The 27,974-nt window shown below is 43.1% G+C and overlaps 1 protein-coding gene across 1 annotated transcript in view; it reads left to right on the forward strand.

The window, feature by feature from the left end:
• The first annotated feature begins 272 nt into the window (after window positions 1–272).
• TM9SF2 (transmembrane 9 superfamily member 2) overlaps window positions 273–27,974 on the forward strand; it is a 60,493-nt gene continuing 32,791 nt past the window's right edge. Inside the window, exons 1-7 of the mRNA XM_060191809.1 lie at window positions 273–658; window positions 15,670–15,737; window positions 18,379–18,472; window positions 21,870–21,997; window positions 23,893–24,022; window positions 25,380–25,504; window positions 26,708–26,819. Coding sequence (XP_060047792.1) covers window positions 296–658; window positions 15,670–15,737; window positions 18,379–18,472; window positions 21,870–21,997; window positions 23,893–24,022; window positions 25,380–25,504; window positions 26,708–26,819 — 1,020 coding nt within the window. The 5' untranslated portion in view covers window positions 273–295. The remainder of the gene's footprint in view (window positions 659–15,669; window positions 15,738–18,378; window positions 18,473–21,869; window positions 21,998–23,892; window positions 24,023–25,379; window positions 25,505–26,707; window positions 26,820–27,974) is intronic.

Genomic DNA, 27,974 nt, shown 5'->3' on the forward strand with positions numbered 1-27,974 from the left:
TGAGGCAAACCCCTCTGTTTCGCTATCCTGCTCGGTCCTACTCCAGACATGGTAATGCACCGCCACCTCTATCAGTCAGCCCCTCCGGGCTGCAGCTCTGCAGCAGGGGTTGGCCTGGTAGCAGAGACGGGCATGAAAACCAGCTCATCGGCCTGGGAGCCCCGGGTCGGAAGCCGGAACCCCGTGCGCGCCCGGCACCACGTCCCCCCCCGCCCCCCCACGGCTGCCGGAAACCCCGGAAAGTGGACTTCCTCCCGGAAGTCGCCGGGGGCACCGTCGGCCGCGCCCACTGAGCATGTGCGGACGGCGCCGCGCATGCGCCGTCGCGCCCCCGGTTCGGTTTCTGTTGCGGGAGCCGCCGTGTCTCCTAGCGCCACCGGAACTAGCCGTCGCGGGGCCGACCTCCCTCAGCTCGGGCGGCCTCGTACGGTCTCCGGGCCTCCCCGTCCCTCCTCAGCCCAAGCCCGCAACGGCGCCCGCGGTCATGAGCGCCAAGCCGGCTGCGTCGCGTCCCCCGCGGTGGTGGCCGCGGCTGTGGCTGCTGTGGCTGCTGGTGCTGGGGGCCGCCCCGGGCCCGCGGCCGGCCGCCGCCTTCTACCTGCCGGGCCTGGCGCCCGTCAACTTCTGCGAGGAGGAGAAGAAGAGCGACGAGTGCAAGGTGGGCGCGGCCTGCGGGCCCGGCCGGGGCGGGGGGCGTCGCCCATCTGGGGGGAGTGTCCGGCGGGGGAGATTCGGGGCCCCGCGAGCGGCCCGCAAAGTGCCGATGGGCCTGGATGGTCGACGTGTGGAGTCGAGGCCGGGGGGTTCCACGGGCCCGCACCCCGCGCCCCGCACCCCACGGGCCCGCACCCCGCACCCCATGGACCCACACCCCACGGGCCCGCACCCCGCACCCCATGGACCCACACCCCACGGGCCCGCACCCTGCTCCCCACGGGCCCGCACCCCGCGCCCTGCACCCCACGGGCCCGCACTCCGCACCCCATGGACCCACACCCCACGGGCCCGCACCCCGCACCCCACGGGCCCGCACCCCATGGACCCGCACCCCGTGACCCCGCGACCCCGCACCCCCCCCCCAGGCGCCTCGCCTCGGGCCCTGCTGCCTGTTGCGCGCCGCTCATGCCGGAACTTGGGGCGGGGGGGGGGGGCTCGGCCCCTGAACCCCCACTTTCCCAGGCCTCGGGGTGAGGCGGCCTGCAGTCGGCCAGTCCATCTGTCTGTCCTGGATCTGTGAAACCCGACACACCCGGGATCCACAGGTTCGGCCCCCGGGGAGGGTCAAAGAATCAAAGAATTGTATCAGTGACTTAATATTGGTTAGTCGAATAACGCGGCAGTAACGGGGCTGATTCTACACCGTCCCCACCGCCCGAGTCCCCACTCCTTCCACTGGACGCTGTTCTCCCGAGGACTGACGGTTACCCTCCGGCTGCCTGGAATTGTTTACATCTGCCTCCCCACCCCAACCCCCCCCCCTTTTTTTTTTTCTTCCTTTCTAAGTCACACCTCCACCTAGTGCTGCTTCTAAATGTCCTTCCTTTTTTCTCCTCCTCTTCTCTCAGGGTCCTGGTGGAATTAGTGTCCAGAGCCGTTTATTTATTTATTCATTCATTTATTTATTTATTCTTTTTTCGATATGAATTTGGAGTGGCAGCGTTGCGTCGCTCAGGCGTCGTTGTGGTTAAGCCACCCGGGAGACTCTGACCTTTTCTTGCCGGCTCGGCGCCTTTTTCACCTGCCGCCCGCCCCAGGTTTCCCTGTCGCCGCCCCGCCCGCCCGTTAGGGACGGAGGTCAGGGAGCCCGGCCGGCAGGTTGTTGCGTTTTGCTTTGCGGGGCCTGTAAGCTGCTGGGGCTCGCCATTTGGGGCACGAGCAGCTCTTTGAAACCACGCACGCTTGTTTCGTTTCATTTTTTAATCGGAGCAGTGCTCCGCTCTGATGGGCGGTGCTCAGGGTTTGACCTGGAATTTGTGAGCCTCAGGCAGCGAAGTCTCTTGTATAACCATTAGGCTGTCTTCCCGACCCCACCGTGAATAGTTTTAACAGCCCAAATAATCGGGTCAGTGCACTTTTACAATCCATAAATAGGTTTACTTGCTAAGTTTGACATTTTTCTTTTGTAAGCTGGCGTTTATTTTATTACCTCTAGCTTTACAGTAGCTGTGAATTTTGAGTTCGTATCAGGGCATTAAAAAAGTTATTTTTTTTTTAACCCCCTATAGCATTTTACAGTTTCCGTTTAAAAACCGGGCATCTTGAAATGTGGCGAAGAATCTCTTTAAGTTCTGCTCAAGTGAGCAGTTTTTTAAATTATATTTTATTTATTTATTATTGGATAGAGACAGAGAAATTGACTAGGGAGAGAGAGACAGACACCCACAGCCCTGCTTCACCACTCCTGAAGCTTTCCCCCTGCAGGTGGGGACCAGGGACTTGAACCTGGGTCCTGGTGCACTGTCATGTGAGCCTCAACCAGGTGCGCCACCGTCTGGCCCCAGGAGCCGTTTTTGAATACTGGGCCCAACTCAGCCCCCAGAGTCGGGACTGAAAGATGCAGTGATTGCAAGTGCAGAGAAGGCCTCACCTCGCCAGCGAGCTTTCTCTTCCTACTGACCGTTTTAGTGGCCGACCTTTAAACTGAGCCTGCTGTCTGGTCTTTGAGCTGAATAGCATTCTTTCATTGCCCTCCTGTAAGTGGCAAGACATAAATGGCTTATTTTCTAGGGACCTTAAAGTGAAGGACATATGCTTATGTGAACAGATTATTGAAATCTGATAGTATCACATTCATCACCAGAGTGCTGTAAAGCACAGGCGGCAGAACATCTGTGGTTTGGATGGAGTCCTGGGAGAAAGCTGAGGAGGTGATATTTGAGAGGGACCGGAACGAAAGAGTGAAATGTACAGGTGATCTTTCAGTTAGTTGCCTGTTTGTATGGTTTCTTTTTTAAAGCTTTTCTTCCCCCTTAATTTTTATTATTTTTATTTATGTATTGGATTGAGACAGCCAGAAATTGAGAGGAAGCGGGAGAGAGAGACCTGCGGCCCTGCTTCACCACTGACCCAGCAGGTGGTGGCCAGTGGCTTGAACCCTGGTCCTTGACACATTGTAATGTTTCACCAAATGTGCCGCTGCCTGGCCCCAGGTGCCTGTGTTTTAAGAGACTTTCTATAAGTAGCTTCTTTCTTTCTTGGAATGACTGAGAGGGCCAGCCTGGGACTTAGTGAGACTTGACTTCCTTGCCCTTCTGCCAGCTTCTTTCTGGGAGTGTGAGCTTAGGCAAGTGACTCAATTTCTGTAGGCCTCAGCTTCCTCATCTGGGGCAATGGGTAGGGCCTGCATCTGTGGCATCAAGGTGCTTATAAGAATCAAATAGGCCTTGAAAATGTAAAGGGCTTCTCACCCTGCCACATCTCCTGCACTTTGGCCCTTCTTTAAGTAGCTACTTTTAGATAAGGTGAAATACATTTTCAGAAATCCCTTCAGATTTTTAGGTTTTTTTTTTCTTTCTTTCTTTCTTTCTTTTTTTTTTTTTCATCCAGGGTCATTGCTGGGCTCGGTGCCTGCACCACGAATCCACCACTCCTGAAGGCCATCCTTCCCCCCTTTGTTGCCCTTGTTGTAGCCTCGTTGTGGCCATCATCATTGCCATTGATGATGTTGTTTATTGTTGGACAGGACAGAGAGAAATGGAGAGAGGAGGGAAAGACAGAGGGGGAGAGAAAGATAGACACCTGATGACAGTAAGTAGAATAAGCCCTGATCCATAGTGAATAGATCTTCATAGGGCGAAGTGTGCAGTTCTCATTTACTGTGTAAAAATTTAGACTATTTAGGGGTCGGCGGTGACGCAGCGGGTTAAGTGCACGTGGTGCAAAGCGCAAGGACCAGCATGAGGATCCTGGTTCGAGCCCTCGGCTCCCCACCTGCAGGGGAGTCGCTTTACAAGTGGTGAAGCAGGTCTGCAGGTGTCTATCTCTCCCCCTCTCTGTCTTCCCCTCCTCTCTCCATTTCTCTCTGTCCTATCCAACAATGAACAACATCAACAATAACAATAAAAACCACAATAAGGCTACAACAACAAGGGCAACAAAAAGGGGGGGAAATGGCCTCCAGGAGCAGTGGATTCATGGTGCAGGCACTGGGCCCCAGCAATAACCCTGGAGGCAAAAAAAAACCAAAAAAAAAAAAAAAACAAAGTTTAGACTATTTCAATTAGTTGCCTCATGCTGTTTAGCCATAGCTTGAATCTCGTGTGCTGAGTGGCGTTCTGGTGGCTAATAGCTGAAAATTAGTGAGCAGTTCACTCTTGCTGCTTTTAACTTCCAAGTAATTATTGGCTTGTCAACATGAATTCAGACCTAACAACTAAACTCCACAAAACACCTGCCACTCTTTGCTGTTTGATGTACAGAGCCTGTTCTCAGATGAAAGATTAAGGTTTTCTTTCCGCAGAAACAAATGGCCAAATATACCCCCCGGTGTTTTTTAAAAAGAATGCTTAAATGATTTATTTAATTCTTTTTGATTAAAAGGAAACTTAATCATCATTCCTTTAAGGGAAAAAAAATCCTTTTCTTTTAAGATGCTCTTTATAAGTTGTGTGTTTGTTATTTTGGGAACAGTTGCCTATAAATAGGACCTAAATCAAATTTAAGCTGACAGCTGTAAATGTTGCTTGGACATCCACCTGTTTTAATTTGACCACAGGAGCAGTGTGAAGACTCTGCAACATCTAGTTTGAAAACACAGCTGCATGTTTACTTGTACTTGATTATATAGTCAGTGAAACTTAGTTTCACATTCTCCCAGCTTTCTCTGAATAAGAACAGAGATCATCAGCTTCTAGAAGCTGCTCATGTGTAGGTATGATAGGTAATAATTTCAGACATGATGAAATCTGGGTTAGCAAAACGTGAACTGTTCTGTGAAAAAATACGCATCCCAGCAGTTGACCATACAGCACAAACCCTCCATGCTTCAGACACACACGAGTTCCAGAGACTGGTTTGTGTTCTCTCAGCCTGAGAACTCAGAGGCCAGGGCCTCATACATGTGAATCATGCAGACAGCCATCACTCCTTCTTTATTTGTACTTTTTAGTCACGAGCCCTTTGTGAATGTCGTAGCTAACTGTAATTACTTGAAAAGTGCTAGAGGGTCATTCTCTGTTACCATCAAACTTAAGTATCAGTAAAAGGCTTTGAAGGGCATTTGTGAAAATTTTTTCTTTCCTTTTATTCTCACCCATCAAACCTATTTGTTGCCCTGGGCTAATAATAATGATAAAGACTTGTGTGTGCCTGGTGCAGTTCTCACAACAGCCCTGTGATTTCCGTGTGAGGAAACCAAAGCTGGGTAAGGCTTGGGCATACAGCACACAGCTAGCCAACCCCAAGTGGCTCAGTGGATAAAGCACTGGGCTTTCACACATGGGGTCCTGAGTTCAATGCCAGACCATCCCTCTGGCATTACATGGGCCAGAGGGATGGTCTGGTGCTCTCTCACAAATAAATCTTAGGGAAAGGAAGATGCGGTTACTAAGTACTTACTAGTAAGTAGTGAAGCCAGGATGTAAATCCAGGGCTATTTGGTTCCCAGGTCAGGGGGTTCTTTTTTAAAAAATGTTTATTTATAAAAAGGAAACATTGACTAAACCATAGGATAAGAGGGGTACAACTCCACACAGTTCCCACCACCAGAACTCCGCATCCCATTCCCTGCCCTGATAGCTTTCCTATCTTTTTAATATTTATTTATTCCCTTTTGTTGCACTTGTTGCTTTATTGTAGTTATTATTGATGATGATGTTGTTGGATAGGACAGAGAGAAATGGAGAGAGGACGGGAAGACAGAGGGGGAGAGAAAGACAGACACCTGCAGACCTGCAGGTGGGGAGCCGGAGACTTAACCCACTGCACTACCACCCAACTCCCAGCTTTCCTATTCTTTATCCCTCTGGGAGTATGGACCCAAGGTCATTGTGGGATGCAGAAGGTGGAAGGTCTGGCTTCTGTAATTGCTTCCCTGCTGAACATGGGCGTTGACTGGTCGATCTATACGCCCAGCCTGCCTCTCTCTTTCCCTAGTGGGGTGGGTCACTGGGGAAGCGGAGCTCCAGGGCACATTGGTGGGGTTGTCTGTCCAGGGAAGTCTGGTTGGCATCCTGCTGGCATCTGGAACCTGGTGGCTGAAAGGAGAGTTAACATACAAAGCCAAACAAATTGTTGACCAATCATGGACCTAAAGGCTGGAATTGTGCAGATGAAGAGTTGGGGGGGGGGGTGGCCTCCATTTTGTAGATAGCTAGTAGGCATATTTTAGTTATATTCCAAAGGGCCTGTGGCTATACTAGTTTTTTTCTTTTTTCGTCAGGGGGTTCTTTAACGCTGAATATTTTCTTCCTCTTCTGCCTTGGGGATCCCTGGCTGCTTATATTCCCAGACTGTTGATGCAGCTATCAACAAAAAATTATGCTCAACTTCTATTTTTATTTTATTTACTGTTTTTTTGTTGTTGTTGTTTTGTTTTTTGTGGCACCAAGGCCTTGTGCTCCGGAAGTTGACTTCTTCCTTGCTTTTATTTCAGATGGATTGGGGAGAGACACCATGACACAGGCCCTTCCCCGGTGCTATGATGGTATTCCTCTGTGGTGCTGGGGCTTGAGCCATGTTGTGCACAAGGCAGAGCACACAGCCTACCTGGCAAGCTGTCTTCTAGTTCCTGTGCTCCATTTATTTATTTATTTATTTATTTGCCTCCAGGGTTATTGCTGGGGCTTGGTGCCTGCACCATGAGTTCAATGCTCCTGGAGGCCTTTTTTTTTTCTCCCCCTTTTGTTGCCATTGTTGTTGTACCCTTGTGGTTCGTTGTTGGATAGGACAGAGAGAAATGGAGAGAGAAGGGGAAGACAGGGGGAGAGAAAGATAGACACCTACAGACCTGTTTCACCGCCTGTGAAGTGACTCCCCTGCAGGTGGGGAACCGGTGGCCTAAACCAGGATCTTTACGCCTAAACCAGGATCTTTACGCCCTTGCCCTTTGCACCACGTGCACTTAACCCGCGGCGCTACCGCCCGACCCCCCTGTGCTCACTTTTTTTTTTTTTTTAATGAGAAAGATAGGAGAGAGAAAGAACCAGATATCACTCTGGTACATGTGCTGCTGGGGATCGAACTTGGGACCTCATGCTTGAGAGTCCAAAGCTTTATCACTGTGCCACCTCCCGGACCACCTGTGCTCACTTTTTTTTTTTTTTTTTTTAAAGATTTTATTTATTCATTAATGAGAAAGATAGGAGGAGAGAGAAAGAACCAGACATCACTCTGGTACATGTGCTGCTGGGGCTTGAACTCAGGACCTCACGCTTCCACTGCGTCACCTCCCGGACCACTGTGCTCACTTTTTAAGAAGTCAGATTTTAATCTAGTCCTTTGACATATTCTGAAATTGAAATTTGATTTTTTTTTTTTTTTTTTATGGTGGAACCTTAGTATCGAGATCGATCTCTGGGAGTGCTTGTCAGCTAAATAAAATTTGTAAGTTCAGGGAGCCGGGCAGTGGTGCAGCGGGTTAAATGCAGGTTGTGTGAAGTACCAGCATAAGGATCCTGGTTCGAGCCCCCAGCTCCCCACCTGCGGGGGTGGGGGGGGTGGTTCACTTCATGGGCGGTGAAGCAGGTCTGCAGGTGTCCGTCTTTCTCTCCCCCTCTCTGTCTTCCCCTTCTCTCTCCATTTCTCTCTGTCCTATCCAACAACAATGACAGCAATAATAACTACAACAATAACAACGACGATGATAAACAAGGGCAACAAAAGGGAAAAAAGTTTTTTAATTAAGGTAAAAAATTTAAAAAAAAACAAACTCATAAGTTCAAGAACATCCATTGGAGGCTTCCAAATTTTCTTTTGGAAAGTTTTATTTAGTGGAATTCCAACTCCCTTCTGAAGAATTTTCCCATCGTGGACTTTAAGCTTTCATAGTTTCCCCTTCTCACAGCTGTGCCTTGGCGTCTCGCCCTTGTGCGTCTGATCACGTCCTTGTCCTAAGCTACTCTTCTTCACTGACGTTTCTTTCTCCTCTGAAGACAAACTGTACCAGTGTCCTGGGATAGATGGGTGACGATAATTGACCAACAGGCTAAAAGCAGAAGGGAGGAGATGGTGGGGCCTGTGTTCCTTAAAGCATTTGAGCAGATTAGGACTAGAAATAAAATTGTCCATTTGGCATAAGAAGATAATAGGAGGAGGGCTAACAGCCAAAAGACATAAAGAACTCACCAGAGTCAACTGTCAAAGGGCAGTCAACCCATTGACAAATAGGGGCGGGCCTGGGCAGATTCTTTTTTTTACTTATTTCCTTTTATTGCTTTTTAATATTTTATTTATTAATGAGAAAGAGAGAAAGAACCAGATAGCATTCTAGTACATGTGCTGCCAGAGATTGAACTCAGGATCTCGTGCTTGAGTGTCCAGTGCCTGATATACTGCACCATCTCCCAGACCGCCTTGTTTATTTTTATCAGTGATTTAATATTTATTCACAAAATTGTACGACAATAGGGGTATAATTCCATGATTCCCACCACCAGAGTTCTGTGTCCCTATCACTGTCATTGGGCAGTTCTCCCACGGCCACTGATGTGGGCTGATTGTATGTATGTCTGTATGTCTGTCTGTCTGTCTGTCTCTCTCTCTCTCTCTCTCTCTCTCTATATATATATATATATATATATATATATATATTTTCCCTCATTTTTTTTTCAGTGGTCCTGCCATCACGTCCTTTCTCGGTCACCCCTACACCTATTATTACTTCCAGGTGTCTTTCTTTTTTTTCCCCTCTTCTCTCTCAGATAAGCAAGACTCTGGCTGGCTTCCTCTGGTGTTTTCCAGATCCACTTCCCTTTCACTGATAGTATGAAAGCAAGATTCCTGGTGACAGACGCTTCAGGTCCTGGTGGGCTGGGGGTACAGAGTCCCATCCCACCAAGTTTACTTCTCCTATTGTTTATCCCTCTGGGATAATGGACCAAAATCCTTTCTGGGGAGCAGAAAGCAGGAGATCTGGCGTCTGTCATTGCTTCTCTGTTGGACACTGGCATTGATAGGTCGATCCATACCCCTAGCCTGTTGGCAGAGACATCTTCAAAGAAGAGATCCAAATGGTCCACAGATATATGAAAAAATGCTCAAAGTCACTGATGATCAGGGAAATGTCAATAAAAGCAACAATGAGCGAGCACTGTATACCTGTGAGAATGTCACACATTAGAAGAGACAGAAACACCAACTGTCTGAGAGACTGGGGAAAAAGAACCCTCCTACATTGCTGGTGGGAATGTAAGTCGGTCTAGCGCTTGCAGAAAACAGCCTGGACATGCACTAAAACACTAGAAAAAGACCGACCTTATGACCCAGCAACCCTTCTTCTGGGGATACACCCAGGCAGTCAGAGACGCTTCTCCCAAGAGACCTATGCACACCTTTGTTCATAGCAACACAGTTTGCTTGGGTGTGATATAGTAGCCCAGTAGACTTGGATGCAACCCAGATGCCCAACTACAGATGAGTGGCTAAGAAAGTTTTGGTGCATATGCACAATGGAATACTATGCAGCTGTTAAAAATGGTGATGCCATTTCCATTGTAATATCCGATCAGAATTTGAAGACATGTTGAGTGAGCTACGTCAGAAAGAGAAAAACCAGTACCACATGATTTCACTCATAGGTGGAACTTGAGACTACAGAGCAGTAAAGGAAAACGTAAGGTCAAACTTGGGCTGCGTGTGGTGTATTGCACCAAAGTGAAGGACTCGGGGGGAGAAGGGAAAGGGACAGGATGAAGGGACATGTCTCTAGAATGGCTAATGTCCTAGCTTTTCATACCATTTGCAAGCTCTGGGGGCAACTTGAAGTGAAAGAAGCAAGGAGCCTTTAAGAGACTCAAGTCTGTCAGTGATACTTGGAGTTGGCTGTCTCTTGAAGGTATACTTGGAGAAGGAGATGCACTTCATAACTTCTAGATGGGGAGGAGAGACGCTTAGAGTGTTAAGGGACCTCCTGCTAACCCAGGCTCGCCTGCTTAGGGCACACTGCTGCGATTTAAGGACAGCAAGAGCAGTTCTTTACTCTTTCATCTGCGGTTTTTATTGCTTTAGTTTGGCTCCCACTGCTTCACCAGAAGACCAAAGGCTGCTGTCGGTGTTAAAGCTTTTCCTTTTCCAGATTTAATGTTGACGATTGCAGAATTGAGGAGAGTTGAAAGACTAGTATAATGATCGCCTGTGTTTACACCTGGAGCCGGCAGCTTGTTTTCCCCTGTTTGTTCTCCCCACATGTAGGTGTCTGAGGATGAGTGGAGCCATGTCTGTATTGTGCTTCGGCATGAGGCGCCTCATGAACTCACAGAAGCTCACCCTGCAGGTGCCTTTTTTTTTTTTTTTTTAAACTCCAGGGTTACCTGTGCCAGCTCTCTAAATCCACTGCCCCTATGGCCATGTTTTTTTCCCATTGTTGTTGCATAGGAAAGAGAGAAATTGGGGGTGGGGTGGGGAGAGAAAGAGAGACACCACTTGTGAAGCAGTTTCAGGAATGGTGAGTTTTTGTCAAATACTAAGATTACAACTATGCTTATTTAGTCAGGTAACTTACAGTAGTGGCCTGGAGCAGTTTTGGTACTATTTGAAAGGCAAGCCACTTACTACAATGGGATCTAGGGTGTGAAATGATGCTGTGACTTCTGAAGTTCTGATAATAAAGTAACTTTTTAATATCAAAATAGTGTGGGCTAGCTTAAGGGCTGAGCAGAGAAAGCCTGTGGGAAATAGTCAAAGTGGAGGCAGACTTGTATAGAGGTGCTTGGGCTAAGTTGTAGCTTGAATTTAGGGAAGAGGAAGACTGAAATGCTTTCTTTGCTAGCTTTCCTATGTATTAAGAACAGCTGATGGGCACGTATGTCCAGACGCCTTTTTAAAGTTACAGCAGAGAGCCAAAAGTGGCAGACTAGTTGTTCACGGACAAGCTAGGAAAGTATATTTGATCAAGAACAGTTACTCTTTTGAGGTGGTAAGCTCTAAACTGTCAGGAGTAAAACATACGAACAGATCAAGAGCGTCATTGAAGAAGTTATGCTTATGGCCATCAAGGCTGATGAGAGCTAACGAAGTCTCTGTGCATATGTGAGACTTTGATGTCTAAACCTTGAATTCTGCCTGTAATTCTCAATGACGAACCTTTTAAGAAAGATATGAGGGGAGTACAGTCCCGAGAAAAGCTGCTGACATCAAGGAGATGGATGATTTAAAAGATTAAGACCTTTCCAGTTTGAAAGATTAAGACTCAAAGGAGATAGGAGAGAAATCAGAAAATGGAAATAGGGTTTTCTCTCGGTCTTCTAATTCCGCATCCAAAAGTACTGTGGAACTTCAGAGAGAACACCATAGACTGAGCATAAGTTCTTGCCTTTGCCATTAGCATATGGAAAGGATTTGTGCCCTGAATCTGGAAGCCCTTGAAGAATGGCCCAAGACTTTTCTTAATGTGAAGCTAGGGAAAGAGCCCCAGACCTCAGACTCGGCGGTGTCACTGGGCTGCTTCCCTAGCCCATCGTTTCAGACCTTTGACCCCTGGGTCTTCTTTGCAATTTATCTAAGACATATACTTAAAGAATGTTAAAATACATAGTAAACCAGGCCCAGATTGGGCTGGCTATGGTTCTACTTCAACTCACTGTTTTTTTTTTTAGGGTTTTCAAATTAAAAACTATGTTTACAGTGTAGGTGACTGGGAGGAAAGTCAAAAGTTTAGCTCTGAATGGAAATCAGATTTCACTGCCCATAATAAAGCTTGTTGGACTGAGCATGTTCACAGCAGTAACATCCACAGCTGCTTCCTCACAACCTGAAAGGTTCACTCTCTGGCTAGAAAAAGTGGGACAGGCTGACAGTATTCAAATTATTTTCCTAGGTCAAAAAAGACCTTAGTGACCAGAAACACTTGAGTGTCTAAAGAGAGTTCTAAATGGCACTGGGCGGTATTTCACTCTTTCCATTACCAGGCTGTCTGTCTCACTAGCCTCTGTGACTAACTAAAGGACATTTGAAGTGCAGTACATTTCAAAATTCAGTTCTTCAGCCACCCTCACTACACTGTAACTGTCCAGCCATGCATGGCACTGGCTGCTGTGTTCAACGAGTGTGAAGGTGATTCCCGCCATGGAGGTGAGGCGCTGGGTGGGGCACTGGCCTTGAGTGTAAGGCCCTGGATTCAGGTCCCATTGTTGTGTGAGCCAGAGTGATGCTGTGGTTCTCTCTCCCCTCTCTCATAAATAACAAAAAACAAAAACAAAAACTTGTTTAAAAAAAATAAAGAACATTCCTGTTATTGATTAAAGCTCTGTTGAACGCTGTTGCTTAGTAGCAAATGCTTGTTGAAACTTCTCAAAACCACTTGACCCAGAGACTGCTATGCATCTCCTCCATTCCACACATGAGAAAAACCAAGACACAGGGAAGTAAAGAAACTTCTCAGTAAATAAATAAATAAATAAATAAATAAATAAATAAATAAATAAAACATGTGGGGATAGGTAGCAGAATGATTATGCAAACAGACTCTCATACCTGAGGCTACAAGTTCCCAGGTTCAGAACCCCACATCACCATAAGCCAGAGCTGAACAGAGCTCTGGTGAAAAGAAAGAGGGGAGGGCAGGAGTCGAGCAGCTTCTCCAGGATCACACAGCTGTTAGCTGTCAGTCAGGATTTAAACTCAGACAACCTAGCTTTCGAGTCCCTGTTCTTAATTACTTTGTCCAGAACAAGGTTGAAGGTAAGTAAGGCTTAATTGTAGCGCACTGGATTTAATGTGTACATACAAATAAGGTTGTCCAAAAGGTAGACAGTTGTAGACAGTTGTGTTGATTATAAAGTTCCTTCCTTCCTAGAAACAGATCTAGATTGGATTAGCTTTTTATTAGAATCTTTTTTTTAAAAAAATATTTTATTTATTAATAAGAAAGATAGAAGGAGAGAGAAAGAATCAGACATCACTCCGGTACATGTGCTGCTGGGGATTGAACTCAAGACTTCATGCTTGTGAGTCCAATGCTTTATCCAGTGCGCCACCTCCCTGACCACTATTAGAATCTCTTGACGTGGGGGGTTGGGCGGTAGCGCAGCAGGTTAAGTGCACGTGGCTCTCCACATACAGGGGAGTCGCTTCACAGGCCGTGAAGCAGGTCTGCAGGTGTCTGTGTTTCTCTCCCACTCTCTGTCTTCCCCTCCTCTCTCCGTTTCTTTCTGTCCTATCCAACAATGAATAACATCAACAATGGCAATAAAAATAACCACAACGAGGCGACAACAAGGGCAACAAAAGGGGAAAAAATGGCCTCCAGGAGCGGTGGATTCATGGTGCAGGCACTGAGCCCAGCAATAACCCCGGAGGCAAAAAAAAAAAAAAATCTTTTGACGTGTTGGGTTCATTAAGGAGTTTGCTTCAATTCTGTGTCTCTGTGCATAGTAGTCTCACTCCCTTACAATTAGGGAAAGTTACTTTGGCTGAGCACATTATCCAACCATGTCCTAATGCTTAAATGTCTTATCCTATTGCCTTTTTTTTTTTTTTTTAGCTAAAAATAATAGTATTGAGTTTTTTATTATTGGATTTTTTTTTTTTTTTTTTTTTTTTCATGAGTGAGAGAGGGACCAAGGCATTGCTCAACTCCGACATCTGGTGATTCTGGGGACTGAACCTGGGACCTCTGGGGCCTCACACTACAAGCCCTGTCACTACTATCTCATCACAGGTCACCAAGTATTTTATGCAAGGAGGCACCATTAATTTCTTTGTGTGTTTGAGATGCTGTTATCATTTCACTTGAACAGCAGGTTGGATTCGTGTGTGTTTTTGCTTGCCTTTTTTTTTTTTTTTTTTTTTTGCTTTTTTATTTTCAGTATTGTACACAAAGGCTAATAATATGTTGTCTTTAAAAAAAAAGAAAAAGAAAAAGCACTGTTGTTTTCCAGGCTGTTTTGTGGATCTTACAGATGAGTACTATAGTTCATTTACTATTCAGCTGTTAAAAGTGATGTGAATACAGTTCAGTACTAAGTGATGTGGTCATCTCCTTTGCCTTGTCTTGGGTGGAATTTGAAGGAATCGTGTTAAGTGAGATTAACCAAAAAGAGAAGCACAAATACTGGGTGATTTCACATATAGGTGGAATTTAAGAAGGTGAAGGTTGGACCACAGCAAAGGATTCTGGGGAAGAAGGAGGAGGGCGTGCACGAGGGTGGAGAAGGACCTAAGCTGGGGGTGAGAGTGTCTTGCAGACACCTGTCACGGGATGATGCCAGCAGCTGTACTGCCACCCTCTAGGCCTCCCTCCCCAGTAAGTGTGGCATTACGCCCCTCCTGGTGGCCTGCTGCTCAGAGTCCATAGGAGGGAGCCTTTGCTGGGCGTGGCCCCGGCACGTTGCTCCTCCCACTTGGCTCCCAGAGTTCTTCACTGGCTACCTGCTCACTTCTTCAGGGGGCTCCTGGCTAAATGTTTTGGGTCCTGTAGGGCTTTAGATGTCACTCACAGACCTTTGGGGAGTGTCAGTTAGTTTTAGCTATTATTCCTGGGGGCCATTTAGATATTCACTGTTGTAACGTCATTTGCAGGCCATACAAAATCTGTAACTTAAAAACTACCGTTTAGTGTTGCAGTATCCTGCAGTTGCCTTGGTAGCACCAAATCAAACGATTTACGGCCTCTCACCCTGTCCCGGGACATTGAGACAGTTTTTCTCTTTCATTCTCCTGTTGTGGAACTTGATCTGATGTTTCATTTCTTCACTGCTATTACCTTATAATTCAGCATTCTTGAATTGGTCTCAGCATCTAAGTTAGACTTTATTGTCTTTTTCCAGTGTCCCATCTGCTTAGCAGTTACTTATATAGGCTTGCAGTTCTTGGATAGCCAGTTTAGAACTGTCTTACTAACCTGGCAGCATTTCTTGATTCCTGTAAGGATGTTTCTCAAAAACAGTATAAAAAAGAGACACAGAGAGGAAAGACGCCATAGCCTCATTCATGCGTGATGAATATATATATATATTTGTGTGTGTATATATATATATATGCATTTATAAAATATTGAAAATATTTGCAACTCTGAAAATTATTTTGGCATGATATAGTATGGGTAAGTTCATTCAGTGGTTGCATCTAAAAGAATTGCTTAGGGCTGGACAGTGGTGTACCTGGTTAAGTGCACATGTTACCATGTGCAAGGAGCCTGGTTTGAGCCCCCATTCTCTACCTTTGGGAGTAGGGTGGGGGTGGGGAGCTTTTCACAAGCAATGACGCACATACTGCAGTTGTCAATACAAGTCTGTCCCTCTGTTTCCCCTCCCCCTCTCAATTTCTCTCTGTCTTATCAAAGAAAATAGGAAGAGATAAAAAAAAAAAAAAGGCTACTAAGAGTAGTGAATTCATAGTGTCAGCCCTGAGCTCCAGCAGTAATAACCCTAGTGGCAATAAATAAAGAAATAAGAATTGCTTAAAGTGGATTGGCTAGATACATTTCAGACATGGCAAACGTGTTCAGTTCTAAGCATGACCCAAGTTCTTGTCTGTAATGTTTGTGTTCTGATCCTGTGGTTCCTCATTTTTCAGGCTGATATTGAACTGTTTGTGAATAGACTTGACTCAGTGGAATCTGTTCTTCCTTATGAATATACAGCGTAAGTGCTCCATTTGTTTTTTATGTAGAAATTTGTGACTCATCAGCACTTTTACATTTAGAACTTTAATTTTCTAACAGTAAGGATAAATTCATGTGCACTGTTTAAATTACAGAGCCTGGAAACATTGTGGGGGTATTTTTCACGTTGCCTTGTAATGCTACATAAGTACATGCACAACAGTGAATTTTATTTATTACCTGACTGAACAAAAAGCCATTTTATTATCAACTTCCAATCACTAAAAATTAAAAGCAGAATCTTTATGTCCAGCATTATCAGTTTCTAGACCTGCTTTGATGTCTGCTGTCCATATTTTTCTGTGCATATTCTAATGTGTATAACATTTGTACATTTTAATTTTAAACAGGAGCTTAAAATAAAAGTTCGCACTATTGTGTTTAGTTTGCACTGTGCCTTTCTCTCTGAAACTGTTGTGGCTTGTGGTCATCTTCCCACACCGATAGAATGCTCCCTCAGCCTTCTAGCAGCTGTTTATTCCTCCTTTGTAGAGATTGTGTGGATTCTACATAGGAGTTGCTCACTTATTTTTCATGAGCATCATTTCCGTCTATGTTTTATAATCATAAGAATGCTGCGTGAATATTCTTTTAAAATATTTTACTTATTTTGGATAGAGAGACATCAAGAGGGAAGGAGGAGATAGAGAGACACCTATAGCGCTGCTCTGCCACCCTGAAGCTTCTCCCTGCAGGTGGGGACTAGGGGCTTGAACCCCGGTCCTTGCACATGGTAACACGTGCACCACTGCCTGGCCTCCTGCATGAATATTCGCTATTCAATCAATAGGCCAAAATTCCACAGGCCTAGTAGTACAGGTATACAAGATTATTACAGAAGAATTAGATCCTATAACCATAGGAAGTTAATGTCTCTTCTAATTTTGTATTTGTTTTTTGTTAACTAAACATCTTTACTTAAGTCTTTGTGCGGATTCCCGGAAAGTTAAAATGCCTATCTTATGGGTAGGCAGAGGAGCTCCACTTAGGGACTTTCCAGCCCAGTTTACCTGAGAGTCTTCCTCCTCTTGGAATTTTAACTAACCTGTAGACATACCATGCTGGTCTCAGTTATTCCCATATCTTTCAAAGTTTCTTTTTTTTTTTTTAATTCCCTTTTGTTGCCCTTGTTTCATTGTTGTAATTATTATTGATGTCGTCATTGTTATATAGGACAGAGAAAAATGGAGAGAGAAGGGGAAGACAGAGGAGGAGAGAAAGACAGACACCTGCAGATCTGCTTCACCACCTGTGAAGTGACTCCTGCAGGTGGGGACTTGAACCGGGATCCTTACCCTGGTCCTGGCACTTGGCGCCACATGCGCTTAACCCTCTGTGCTACCGCCCGACTCCTTCAAAGTTTCTTAATTTTCTGTAACAAAGTTGAAATTAGACTCATTGTTTAAATAAAACTTATTTAAAATTTGGTACATAGCACAGGGATTTACAATAAAAAGAGATGCTTACAATGAACTGGTGATGGCTTCTTCACAATTTTCTATCCTCTGAGGATCTGTCTGTCCTTTCTTATTGTGTTGAGATGTTTGTTAAGTTAGAAAACCCTGATAAAGGAGTCGGGTGGTAGCACATTAAGTGCACATGGGTGAAGCGCAAGGACCAGGGGAAGGATCCTGGTTCGAGCCCCGGCGCCCCACCTGCAGGGGAGTCGCTTCACAGGCGGTGAAGCAGGTCTGCAGGTGTCTGTCTTTCTCTCCCCCTCTCTGTCTTCCCCTTCTCTCTCCATTTCTCTCTGTCCTATCTAACAATGACATCAATAACAAGAACAATAATAACTACAACATCAATAAAAAAACCAACAAGGGCAACAAAAGGGAAAATAAATAAATATTAAAAAATTAAATAAAAAGAAAACCCTGATAATTGGTTTTTTTTAATAATTTTTTCAAATTTTACTTATTTGTTTATTATTGGGTAGAGACAGAAATTGAGAAGGAAGGGGGAGATAGAGAGATGAAGAAAGACACCTGCAGCCCTTCTTCACCACCCTGCAGGTGGGGACCAGGGACTTGAACCTGGGTCCTTGCGCAGTGTAATGCATGCGCTTAACTCAGTAAACCACCTCCTGGCTCTGAAAAATCTTTCAGAAACGTCATTATTGAGTGAAGACTGGCATTAGAAAGTTAAGTAGAGGAGATTTTTCATGGTGAGACATGGTACATGAAATTCGGAGTATGAGTGTATTTCTTATTCATCCACTAGAAATGAGCAATACTAAATTTGCCTTAGAAATTGGCAAGTGTTAGGGAGTCGGGCAGTGGCACAGCAGGTTAAGCGCACGTGGCGCGAAGCACAAGGACCAGCATAAGGATCCCCGTTTGAGCCCCTGGCCCCCCACCTACAGGGGAGTCGCTTCACAGGCGGTGAAGCAGATCTGCGGGTGTCTGATCTTTCTCTCCCCCTCTCTGTCTTCCCCTCCTCTCTCCATTTCTCTCTGTCCTATCCAAGAACGATGACATCAATAACCACAACAATGTTAAATAACAAGGGCAACAAAGGGGAAAATAAATAAATATTTAAAAAAAAAAGAAATTGGCAAGTGTGCTATTTCACTGTTTGTATTTATGCTTTAAAAATTAAAAACTCTTACTCCCCCTCTCCAGGTTTGATTTTTGTCAAGCATCAGAAGGAAAACGCCCATCTGAAAATCTTGGGCAAGTACTATTTGGGGAAAGAATTGAACCATCACCATATAAGGTTTGTATTCAGTGTAATATGAAAGTAATTTGGTTTTATCTTTTTCCCCTGAGACAGTTTAGCTCCCATAGATAAGAAGGAATTAATTTCTGTCTGCATCCAGGAATAATTTTGTAATGTCACAGTTTAGAAAGATCTCTCCCCTTTTCACAATATATCATGGGTCAACTTTTTGTGTGTGTTGTACATAACTTCAAAGTAAATCCACTTTAAGTTTCCCAAAATTTGTTTGGAACTAGAAGTATATTCTAGAGTCTGTAGCATTAAGAATAAATTTGAAGGGCTCTTTTCCCAGGAAGGTGCAGATAGAATCAAATAAAAAATGTATTACCGTTCAAGAGAAAAAATAATTGTGTGTAATTGTGATCAGTGGCATCATAGTGATGTACAAAATTACAAAAGGACACGAGTGTAGTTCCACTTTACACTCATCCCCCGAGTTCTGTGACCCCCAGATAAGCTTGCCGTAACAGCCATCCAGTCAGTATCAGAAACGATAAAGTGGCAGCATGAAGACCAGGCTCAGACTCCCTGTCTCACCTTACAGAAGAGCCTGGAATAGCCCTCAGTTATGTCCGAGCAGTCCCGCCTCACCCCTATTTTGTCTATGGATTTTCTCTACTAGCAAATCTACGTGGGCTCCCCCATGGGGTCTTGAGGAAGCTAACCTTTATATTCAGACCACTGAGAGTATATTTGGAACAGCTTTGATACATTTTTAGAACATCATTTATTCTTCTACGTTGCCCGTCCCTTTGTTCACTTAGATCTGCTTTCCTACTGAAAGAGAAATAGTGATACTTCTCTTTCAGAAAAATTAGACTAGTTTATAATATAATGTATCACTATAAGAAAATTAAATGCTAAATAAGGCTTCCTTCCCTCTGGCTCCACATCACAGGTTCTAGTTAATCTTCCCTGAAAAGTTCCAGGTAGTTGCAAGCATACTTAGGTAAAATTAGAAATACTTATTTATGTTTTAACATACCCTGCACTGTGCATTTTTTCCTAATTTCTCTTCTGTGGGCATCTGTTCGTAGGAACACATTCATTTTAGTGGTTGTAACTTGATAGCTCAGTTTTATTTCTCAGCCTAACAACTTCCCATCTTGGCATCTCATCCATCTCTTCTATGGCTTACACCCCACAGTCATTTTACCACCTTCCCTGCTTCCCTCTAAGCACCCCATCTATCTCTCTGGGCACTTATTGCACTGAGCATCTGTCCGGCAAATCTTGAAGCCTCGATCAGTGCCATTAACCGTCTCGTCTCTCTCCCTCCAGCGCTAGGCCTACACTGCGGAAGCAGTAAGAGACAGACACGTGACCGCTAACCCACTACAGCTGAGATTTCCAGCCGCCAGTCTCTGCTCAAAGCATTCTCACTTCTGCACTTTGCCCGTGTCAGGCTTTGTGTTTTTGTTCTTGTTTTCCAATTTTCAAAGACAGTGGATCTCAAAGACGGGGGCTTCTTTTAGAACTAGCACTTCTCAGACTTAAACCTCTGTCCCAGAACCGACGGTTCAGCTAAATCTATATACTTTTGGGTCTTTGTTTTCCACTCGAGGAAGGAACCTATAAAGTGCACCGAGGCTAAAATAGTCATTGCACAGATACCACTACAGTTAGAGAAGTAACAGTGTGGCCAGAAATAATCTCTGGGCTGACAGTGATTTACTGTGGAAACATTTTACCAGTTGATGCACAGAAATTGGCGTGTGTGTGTGTGTTACAAAAGAATGAACTACTTAGAAATGAAATTGATGCGAGTTTTTTGCTCTTGTAAGATAGTTTGAATTTAGTAAGAAGTATACAATTGTGGGCTATATACAGTTTGTCTAGTAAATGATAAAAACTATGAAATATACTTTTAAAATTAAGATATAAATGTATCCTGATTAAACCTGTATTATAGAATATGTTCTGAGTATCATTTCTACACATGTGAAATAAGTCCTCAACTGCAAAATTTGGAAGAATCCTTAGTATATATTTTTTTATTATATTTAGTGGATAGAGACAGCCAGAAATCGAGAGGGAACGGGGAGATAGAGAGGGAGAGTGACAGAGAGACACCTGCAGCACTGCTACACCACTCATGAAGCTTTCCTCTTGCGGGTGGGACCAGGGACTTGAACCTTGGACCTTGCATACTGTAATGTGTGTGCTTAACCAGGTGCGCCACCACCTGGCCCCCAATCCTTAGTATTTTTTAGCTTTATTATACTAAAGTTTCAACTTTATCATTAAATATGATCCTGAAGATTGACATTCTTTTCACATGTTAGTAAAGGGAATCCGTTCACACTGATACTAGATTTGTCTGCTTTTGTGAAAGAAACCAGGTAACTACTTGCCTCTGGCATATGCGGTGCCGGAAGCCAAACCTGGAACCATAGGAAATCAAGTCTGTGTCTTACAGCTGAGCTATATTCCTGACCCAAATCTGACTTTCCCTTGAATTATCAGTCTGTGTTAACTGTTACAGTGCCATCTTCATCTGGCACATGGAAGCATTTGACAGATGCCTATCAAAATATCATGTGAACATAGTAGTTTGCATCAACTCCACAATCTAAAACAAGATCACAAAACTATTAAAATAAGAAAAACTGATGATTTTTTTTAAATATTTATTTTCGGGATCAGATGGTGGCGCAGCGGGTTAAGAACAAGAGGCGCAAAGTGCAAGGACTGACGTAAGGATCCCAGTTCGAGCCCCTGGCTCCCCACCTGCAGGGGAGTCGCTTCACAGGCGGTGAAGCAGGTCTGCAGGTGTCTGTCTTTCTCTCCCCCTCTCTGTCTTCCCCTCCTCTCTCCATTTCTCTCTGTCCTATCCAACAACGACGACATCAATAACCACAACAATGTTAAACAACAAGGGCAACAAAAGGGGAAAATAAGTAAATAAATATAAAAATAAAAAATAAAAATAAATAAGTCTTAAAAAATATTTATTTTCCCTTTTGTTGTCCTTGTTGTTTTTCATTGTTGTTGTTGTTGTTGTTGGCTAGGACAGAGAGAAATGGAGAGAGGAGGGGAAGACAGAGAGGGGGAGAGAAAGACAGACACCTGCAGACCTGCTTCACCGCCTGTGAAGCGACTCCCCTGCATGTGGGGAGCGGGCCTGGAACCGGGATCCTCATGCTGGTCTTTGCACTTTGTACCACGTGCGCTTAACCCGCTGCGCTACCGCCTGGCTCCCAATGATTTTTTTTTTTTTTTTTTAGGGAAACATTTTAAGATTGAAATTTCAAGATACTTATCATAATCCATTTTAATGCACTGATGTAATCTAATGAGACCAATACTTTAGTTATGGTATAGATGTGAAGGGCCTGGATATAGTTGTTTTTTTTTTTTCCTTAAACTTGATTTCTACTTTATTTTAAAACAGTTTACATTCAATAAGGGAGAGACCTGCAAACTCGTCTGTACTAAAACATACCATACAGAGAAAGCTGAAGACAAACAGAAATTAGAATTCTTGAAAAAAAGCATGCTACTGAATTACCAGCATCACTGGTAAGATGTGGAGACTCTGATTTTTTTTTTTTTTTTTTTTTTTTACTTTTAAAGAAACCTGCTGCATTGACTATAAAGTAAAACAGATCATCGAAAGCAGTTTTCCTTCTCTTATTAATATCGGTAGCAGTAGCAATGTACCGTGGGGGGGGGCAGGTGTGCCCTCCCAGAGCTGTCTGATCAGGGGCTTCATGGGGGCAGACTCAGGTAGTGCCCACGCAGATCACGCAGCAGCGCGCTTCCTGTTGCAGGATGGGAGCTCTGCTCGCACTCTGTCGGCTTTGCTCATCTGACACTCTGTGCTGAAGTTCCTTCCGACTCCTCATGTCTTTGGTTTCTCGTAAAATGATTTTCTTTCTTCCCTTTCTGACTTATTGCACATATACTACTAAATTGCTGAGTCAACAACACTGAACACATTGGCTTTTCTCCATGTAAGTGATCAGAACTTCTGGGGGGGTGGTTTACTTTATTTCAGTCTGTTCTTTACAACCTTTAAAAGTATCAGAACTTATCGCCCATTTTTGAGCCCCTCTTTTTCATTTGAAAGAGTTTATTGGAAATAAGTGAGTATTTTTGTTAGACATTCAAACAGATATTCCCTAGCAACGCAATAATTCTTAAATTTTCTTGTACTTATTTCTGAGTTTCTTGTTTTAAAATGCTTTTTCTATAACCAGGAAAAGATTATGTCAGGGTATTATACAAATGATAAATTCAGGGTATTTGCTCTTTAGAAATTTCAGTTGTCCCTAATTTCTTATATCCTAACTAGTACTATAATATCTATATATTAATTTCTCTGCTATAGTAGCATAAAATGTTATGGTATATTTCTAGTATATATTTATTAATTGAACATCACTCTCCCAAAAAAAGCAAGTAACTGATTTTTTAATCTGAATTATTTATTTTATATAGCACCTCTTATATGCTTCTAGTGCTTCATTGTATTTCCACAGGAACATCCAGCCTGCTGGCTATAATAATAAGGAACTTTAAATAGTGTAGGTGATTCTAAATTTTGGTACATTGGGTGCTATTAAACAGCATTTAACTGTGACAGGACATGTTTTATTAGCACATTAATGTACACCTTGGGTGAATATAGGATCATAATCTTACTTCCTAAGGCATACATTAATTAACAAATAAAACATACCCTGGAGTGTTGTCTGACTGTAAAACAGCTAATATATTTTTAGTAAGTTTTTTATTTGTGTCCTGCAGTTTGCTCTGGGCATAGGGGACCTTTTGTTCAGATTTCAGTGTCATTAGTTGTACAATGCTACAGATTCAATATTTACTTCTTTAAAACACAAATAAACCTTTTTACTGTAAAACATAAAAATTTTATCTAACTTATAAGCAGCATTTCTTTTAGATGTAAGTTGAAATCACACTGTTACTAAATAATATTGTAATTATTTTTACTTGGCCCTTAAACCATTTTCCCATATTATTCAATTATATTCTCTTTTTTAAACAAATTGTATGAGTAATAAAAAATAAAAAAACAATTGCTCCAATACTGTTTTATAAGCTGTTCCCAAAGAACTGGATATATTATTTTACTCACTTTAAACTTTGAGTGTTAGAGTAAACTAAACTTTGGTGTATAAGATGATGATACTGTTTTATTAGCAGTTGCAGTAAGTTAATTTATACAACTTTCCTGCCTAGATTTATAGTCTCAAAGGAACTTTAAAGGTATTTTTGTCAGAGTGTATCAGATGTTGTCATATGCTATTACTTACAAAAGTCCACGTTTCTTTGCAGTTTGGGCACCTTGAGACATTTAGACATTCAAATTTTACAAAGTGATGACATAAATTTGGGTGGTAATTCTTAGCCTGTTTGGTGAGCTCTAACTTGACTCTTACTCCTGCGTACAGGATTGTGGATAATATGCCTGTGACATGGTGTTACGATGTCGAAGATGGTCAGAGGTTCTGTAATCCTGGGTTTCCTATTGGCTGCTACATCACAGATAAAGGCAACGCCAAAGATGCCTGTGTCATTAGTGTGAGTCTGTGGTCAACTCTATGCTACTTTTGAAAATAGAACTTCTGGGTAGGATTCAGCTTTATTGCTTTATTCACTAGATGATTTCAACTACTTTGATTTTAAGGCAGATTATTCAACTCAGCATTTACCAAAGAGGGCATCTGTCACATAGTAAGCTCTTTAATAAAGGCTAGGACTGTATTCTCAGTCTACTAAAAGGAAGATTTGTGGATCTCAGCATATAAGAACTGTAGATAGTAAAGTGCCAAACCGGCCTCGGTGGAAGTTCTTGGAGCATCATGCTACAGAAACTTAGTGTTACACATGTTTTCTGTTCTAGTTTGCCACCAGAGTTATCACTGGGGCTTGGTGCCTACACGATTGCATTGCTCCAGAGCCCTCTTCTTTCTTTTTTGATAGAGGGTGAGAGACAAAGAGAGTGGGGAAGAAAGGAGTAGAGAAGAAGAGCTACCTGTAACACTGCACCACTGCTTGTAAAGCCTACCCCCTTCAGATGAGTACCGGGGGCTTGAACCCAGGTCCTCATGCTCGGTAACGTGTGCTCTACCAAGTGAGCCACCAGCTAGCCCCTGTTGTACATACTTTTTCAAGAAGGTCCTTTTATTGAGGCCACTTTTATCATATCTAGAAGCAGAATAATAAAGCAGGAGACAAAAACGTAGGTAAGAATAAAAAATATTGAATACATACATATATATATTGAGTTTTGTCTAATAAGGTCAGTATGATTTGCATATGATCAGAGCTCTTAATGAGTTTGATCTGGTTAAAAGTTTGCCTGAGCTTCCTCATGAAAGTGATTTTTGTCAGTGCTTTTGTGATCAGAGACCAGACAAATGTGAACAGTGTCAGTTATTGATCTAATCTGAAGTTAATAAACGTTCATGGAGGAAAATTTGGTTTGCTACATAAGATATAGCACGCTAATACCATGTAGTGCTTTGCTTTTTAAAAACCAGACATATTAGATGTGCTCTTCTATGAGTGAGTGAACTAGGCCATGAGAGAATGAGAACCAGAGCATCACCCTGGCACATGTGATGCCACGGATCTTGCTGACAGGTCAGATGCCCTATCTTCCTTGCTGCCTCCCAGGCCACTGTGTGCTTCTTTTATTCGTAAATGGATACACTGAAAAGTTTTGTGAAAGACAAGAACATTAAAGAAGCCTAATTTGTACTTTCAGCAATTAATTTTTGGATGGTGAAATGTTCGCAGTTGAAACTATTTTGAGGAAGAATCAGCTCTTTTCATGCATCAGTTTTCCCCATTGTGGCTTATTTTAAAATTTTGTATTTTGATTTGTCTATAAAGCTAGTTTTCTGTTTTTAACTCTTAAAGTTCTGTTCCACAGTCAGACTTCCATGAGAAAGATACATTTTATATCTTTAACCATGTTGACATCAAAATATACTATCATGTTGTTGAAACTGGATCCATGGGAGCAAGATTAGTTGCTGCTAAACTTGAACCAAAAAGGTAATTATATAAATAGATAAAAATAAGCTGAACTTCATATATCAAAAATAATAAGAAGAATAAGTATTTGGGAGCTAAGTAAACCTCTCCTTAATCATTATTTTGACATATAATTAGGTATTTTAAGATTGATTTGACATGACTTGTTACTGAATATGAACGAGCTATGTAGAAAAAGCATGCAAATTTATTTTTCTGTTATCATAAGTGGTTAAGGCCAGGAATGTTTTTATTTTGCTTTCCAGTAGGGAAGCTTTGGCAGTTTCTCCATGTCAGATTGGAATGGGGAAGGTGTGTACTTGGTACAGTGGTTATTTTGACAGTGGAAAAAGCATTGCCTCAGAGACTGGCAGCATGGTGTCATCTGAGACCCAACTGAGCTCTCTCCCCATGCTGAGTTGATTCATATCATCATTTCCAAAGTCTCTGAGGTGCTATGCCAGTATGTGGCAAGTCATTGGCTTGATATCTCTTCAAATGGTCATTTTCTGAAATACATATGTGTGTGTGTGTGAGAGAGAGAGAGAGAGAGAGAGAGAGAGAGAGAGAGAGAATGTATTTGTTATATGTGAAATCCTTTTTTGGTTGAGTAGTCTTGTACTTTTTTTTTTTTTTTTTTTTTTTTTACCCACCAGTGCCTTATAGACCTGTGCGATTCCACTGCTCCCAGTAGATTTCCCCCTCTATTTTAGTTTCAAGGAGAGGCAGGCAAACTGAGGAGACATACCACACCACACACAGCTTCCCCTGGTGCTGGTATGATGCTCCTATGTGGTTCTAGGTCTTGAACCCAGGCCAAGTGTGTGAGCCACCTTCCAGTTCCTGAGTATTCTGGTTCTTCCCATGACTTTTCTCTTTTGAGTTAACCATTTACTCATCCCATTGGTAGGGTAGAGATACTTATTATGATAAGGTGACGGTTAATCTGAACTCCCTCTGTTCCTGTTTTTGTTTTTTTCAAGGTTGCATTATGTTTTTCCAATATAATGCTTTTAGAACTTTGCTCCCAATTTTGAGTAATGGTTTTGTACAAGTTTACGAAGCCCATTGTTTATATGAAACCAGTATTTGTGTTGTAAAGTGTGGCATGAATGATTTCATCATTGACAGCATTGCAAAATATGTACAAAATCTCTAGACTTGACTTTGTTTTTTTTAAAAATGTACTTTATCAGTAACATGCCGAAATATTTCTTCCCACAGCTTCAAACATACCCATATAGATAAACCAGACTGCTCAGGGCCACCCATGGATATCAGCAACAAAGCTTCAGGGGAGATTAACATCGCCTACACTTACACTATTAGCTTTGAGGTGAGTTTGTTTTTGTCTTTCATATAACTCAGCAATCGATTTTAAATTGACACAACTAACACAACTTAAATTAACTAAAGATGTTAATGATTAAGCCTGTCAAAGAGATAAGCTTTTAATGAGCTCAAATTTGCAATGATTTGTCACCAGGCAATGTAATCATGCTGGAAACTAAGTCTTCACTTCAGTGAGAGGTTAAGAAATTGTAACGTGTGCACTCAACCAGGTGTGGCACCACCTGGCCCCGAGAGGTTAGGAAATTAAGATAATCAGCCAAAAGGGACCTTTCTTCTTCTAGCATTTGCCCTTCTTCCGTAGCCAGTCAACAGGTCAGGTTGAAAGCTGTCAGGAGCTGCTTGTTGCTGGCTTTGAAAGTGACTGGGATCCATGTGGATTCAGTCGGCTAGGAAGGATCGTCAGTTTCCCCAATGAATGGGTACTCACGGGATGCACCACGAGAAGGTCGATCCAATGCATCCCTTCAAAGGGACCTTTGAAGACAAAGAAAGCATAGGCTTGGAGAATGGTATGGCAGTGTCAGAGATGTATGCCACAGACATTTGAGGAAACCACTTTTTTTTTCTTAATGACTTTTGACCAGAGCACTGTTGACATCTGACTTTTGCTGTTGCCTCAGGCGTGACAGGCTGCTATATGAACCGCTATGCTTGTGAAGTCTCTTAGGAGGAAAGCAAGACTGTGCTCTCTGAGAATCTTAGCATCTCCCCTGTTCTTAACCTTTAGGGTCTAGGGCAGTTGTAATGGCTACTATCCCCATATAGTGCATGACCCCCCCCCCCTTTAAGATTTAATTTATTTATTGCATATGGCAGGGTTTCACGTAAGACATATGAGGTGCTAGGGATCAAACCACAAGCCTCAGACATGCTAGTCTAGTGCTTTATGAGTTGAGCTATCTCCCCAGCTATTATAGTACATACATTTATAAGGCTGGTACAGTAAACAGGGTCCTTTCTAGGCATTAAGAGTTCAGTGTGCGTGATATACTCAAGGGCTCAGTATACTACGGTTCTGATCCTGTGGGGTCTACATTTCAACAACCAAAACAAACTGCTAGTTATACTGTAAACAGCTTTTTAAAGGGGCAGGTAACGAGGTACTTTTAGGGACTCCTACTTTGTTACTTACTACTTA

Source organism: Erinaceus europaeus, chromosome 5, assembly GCF_950295315.1.
Source record: "Erinaceus europaeus chromosome 5, mEriEur2.1, whole genome shotgun sequence".
Taxonomy (NCBI): Eukaryota; Metazoa; Chordata; class Mammalia; order Eulipotyphla; family Erinaceidae; genus Erinaceus; species Erinaceus europaeus.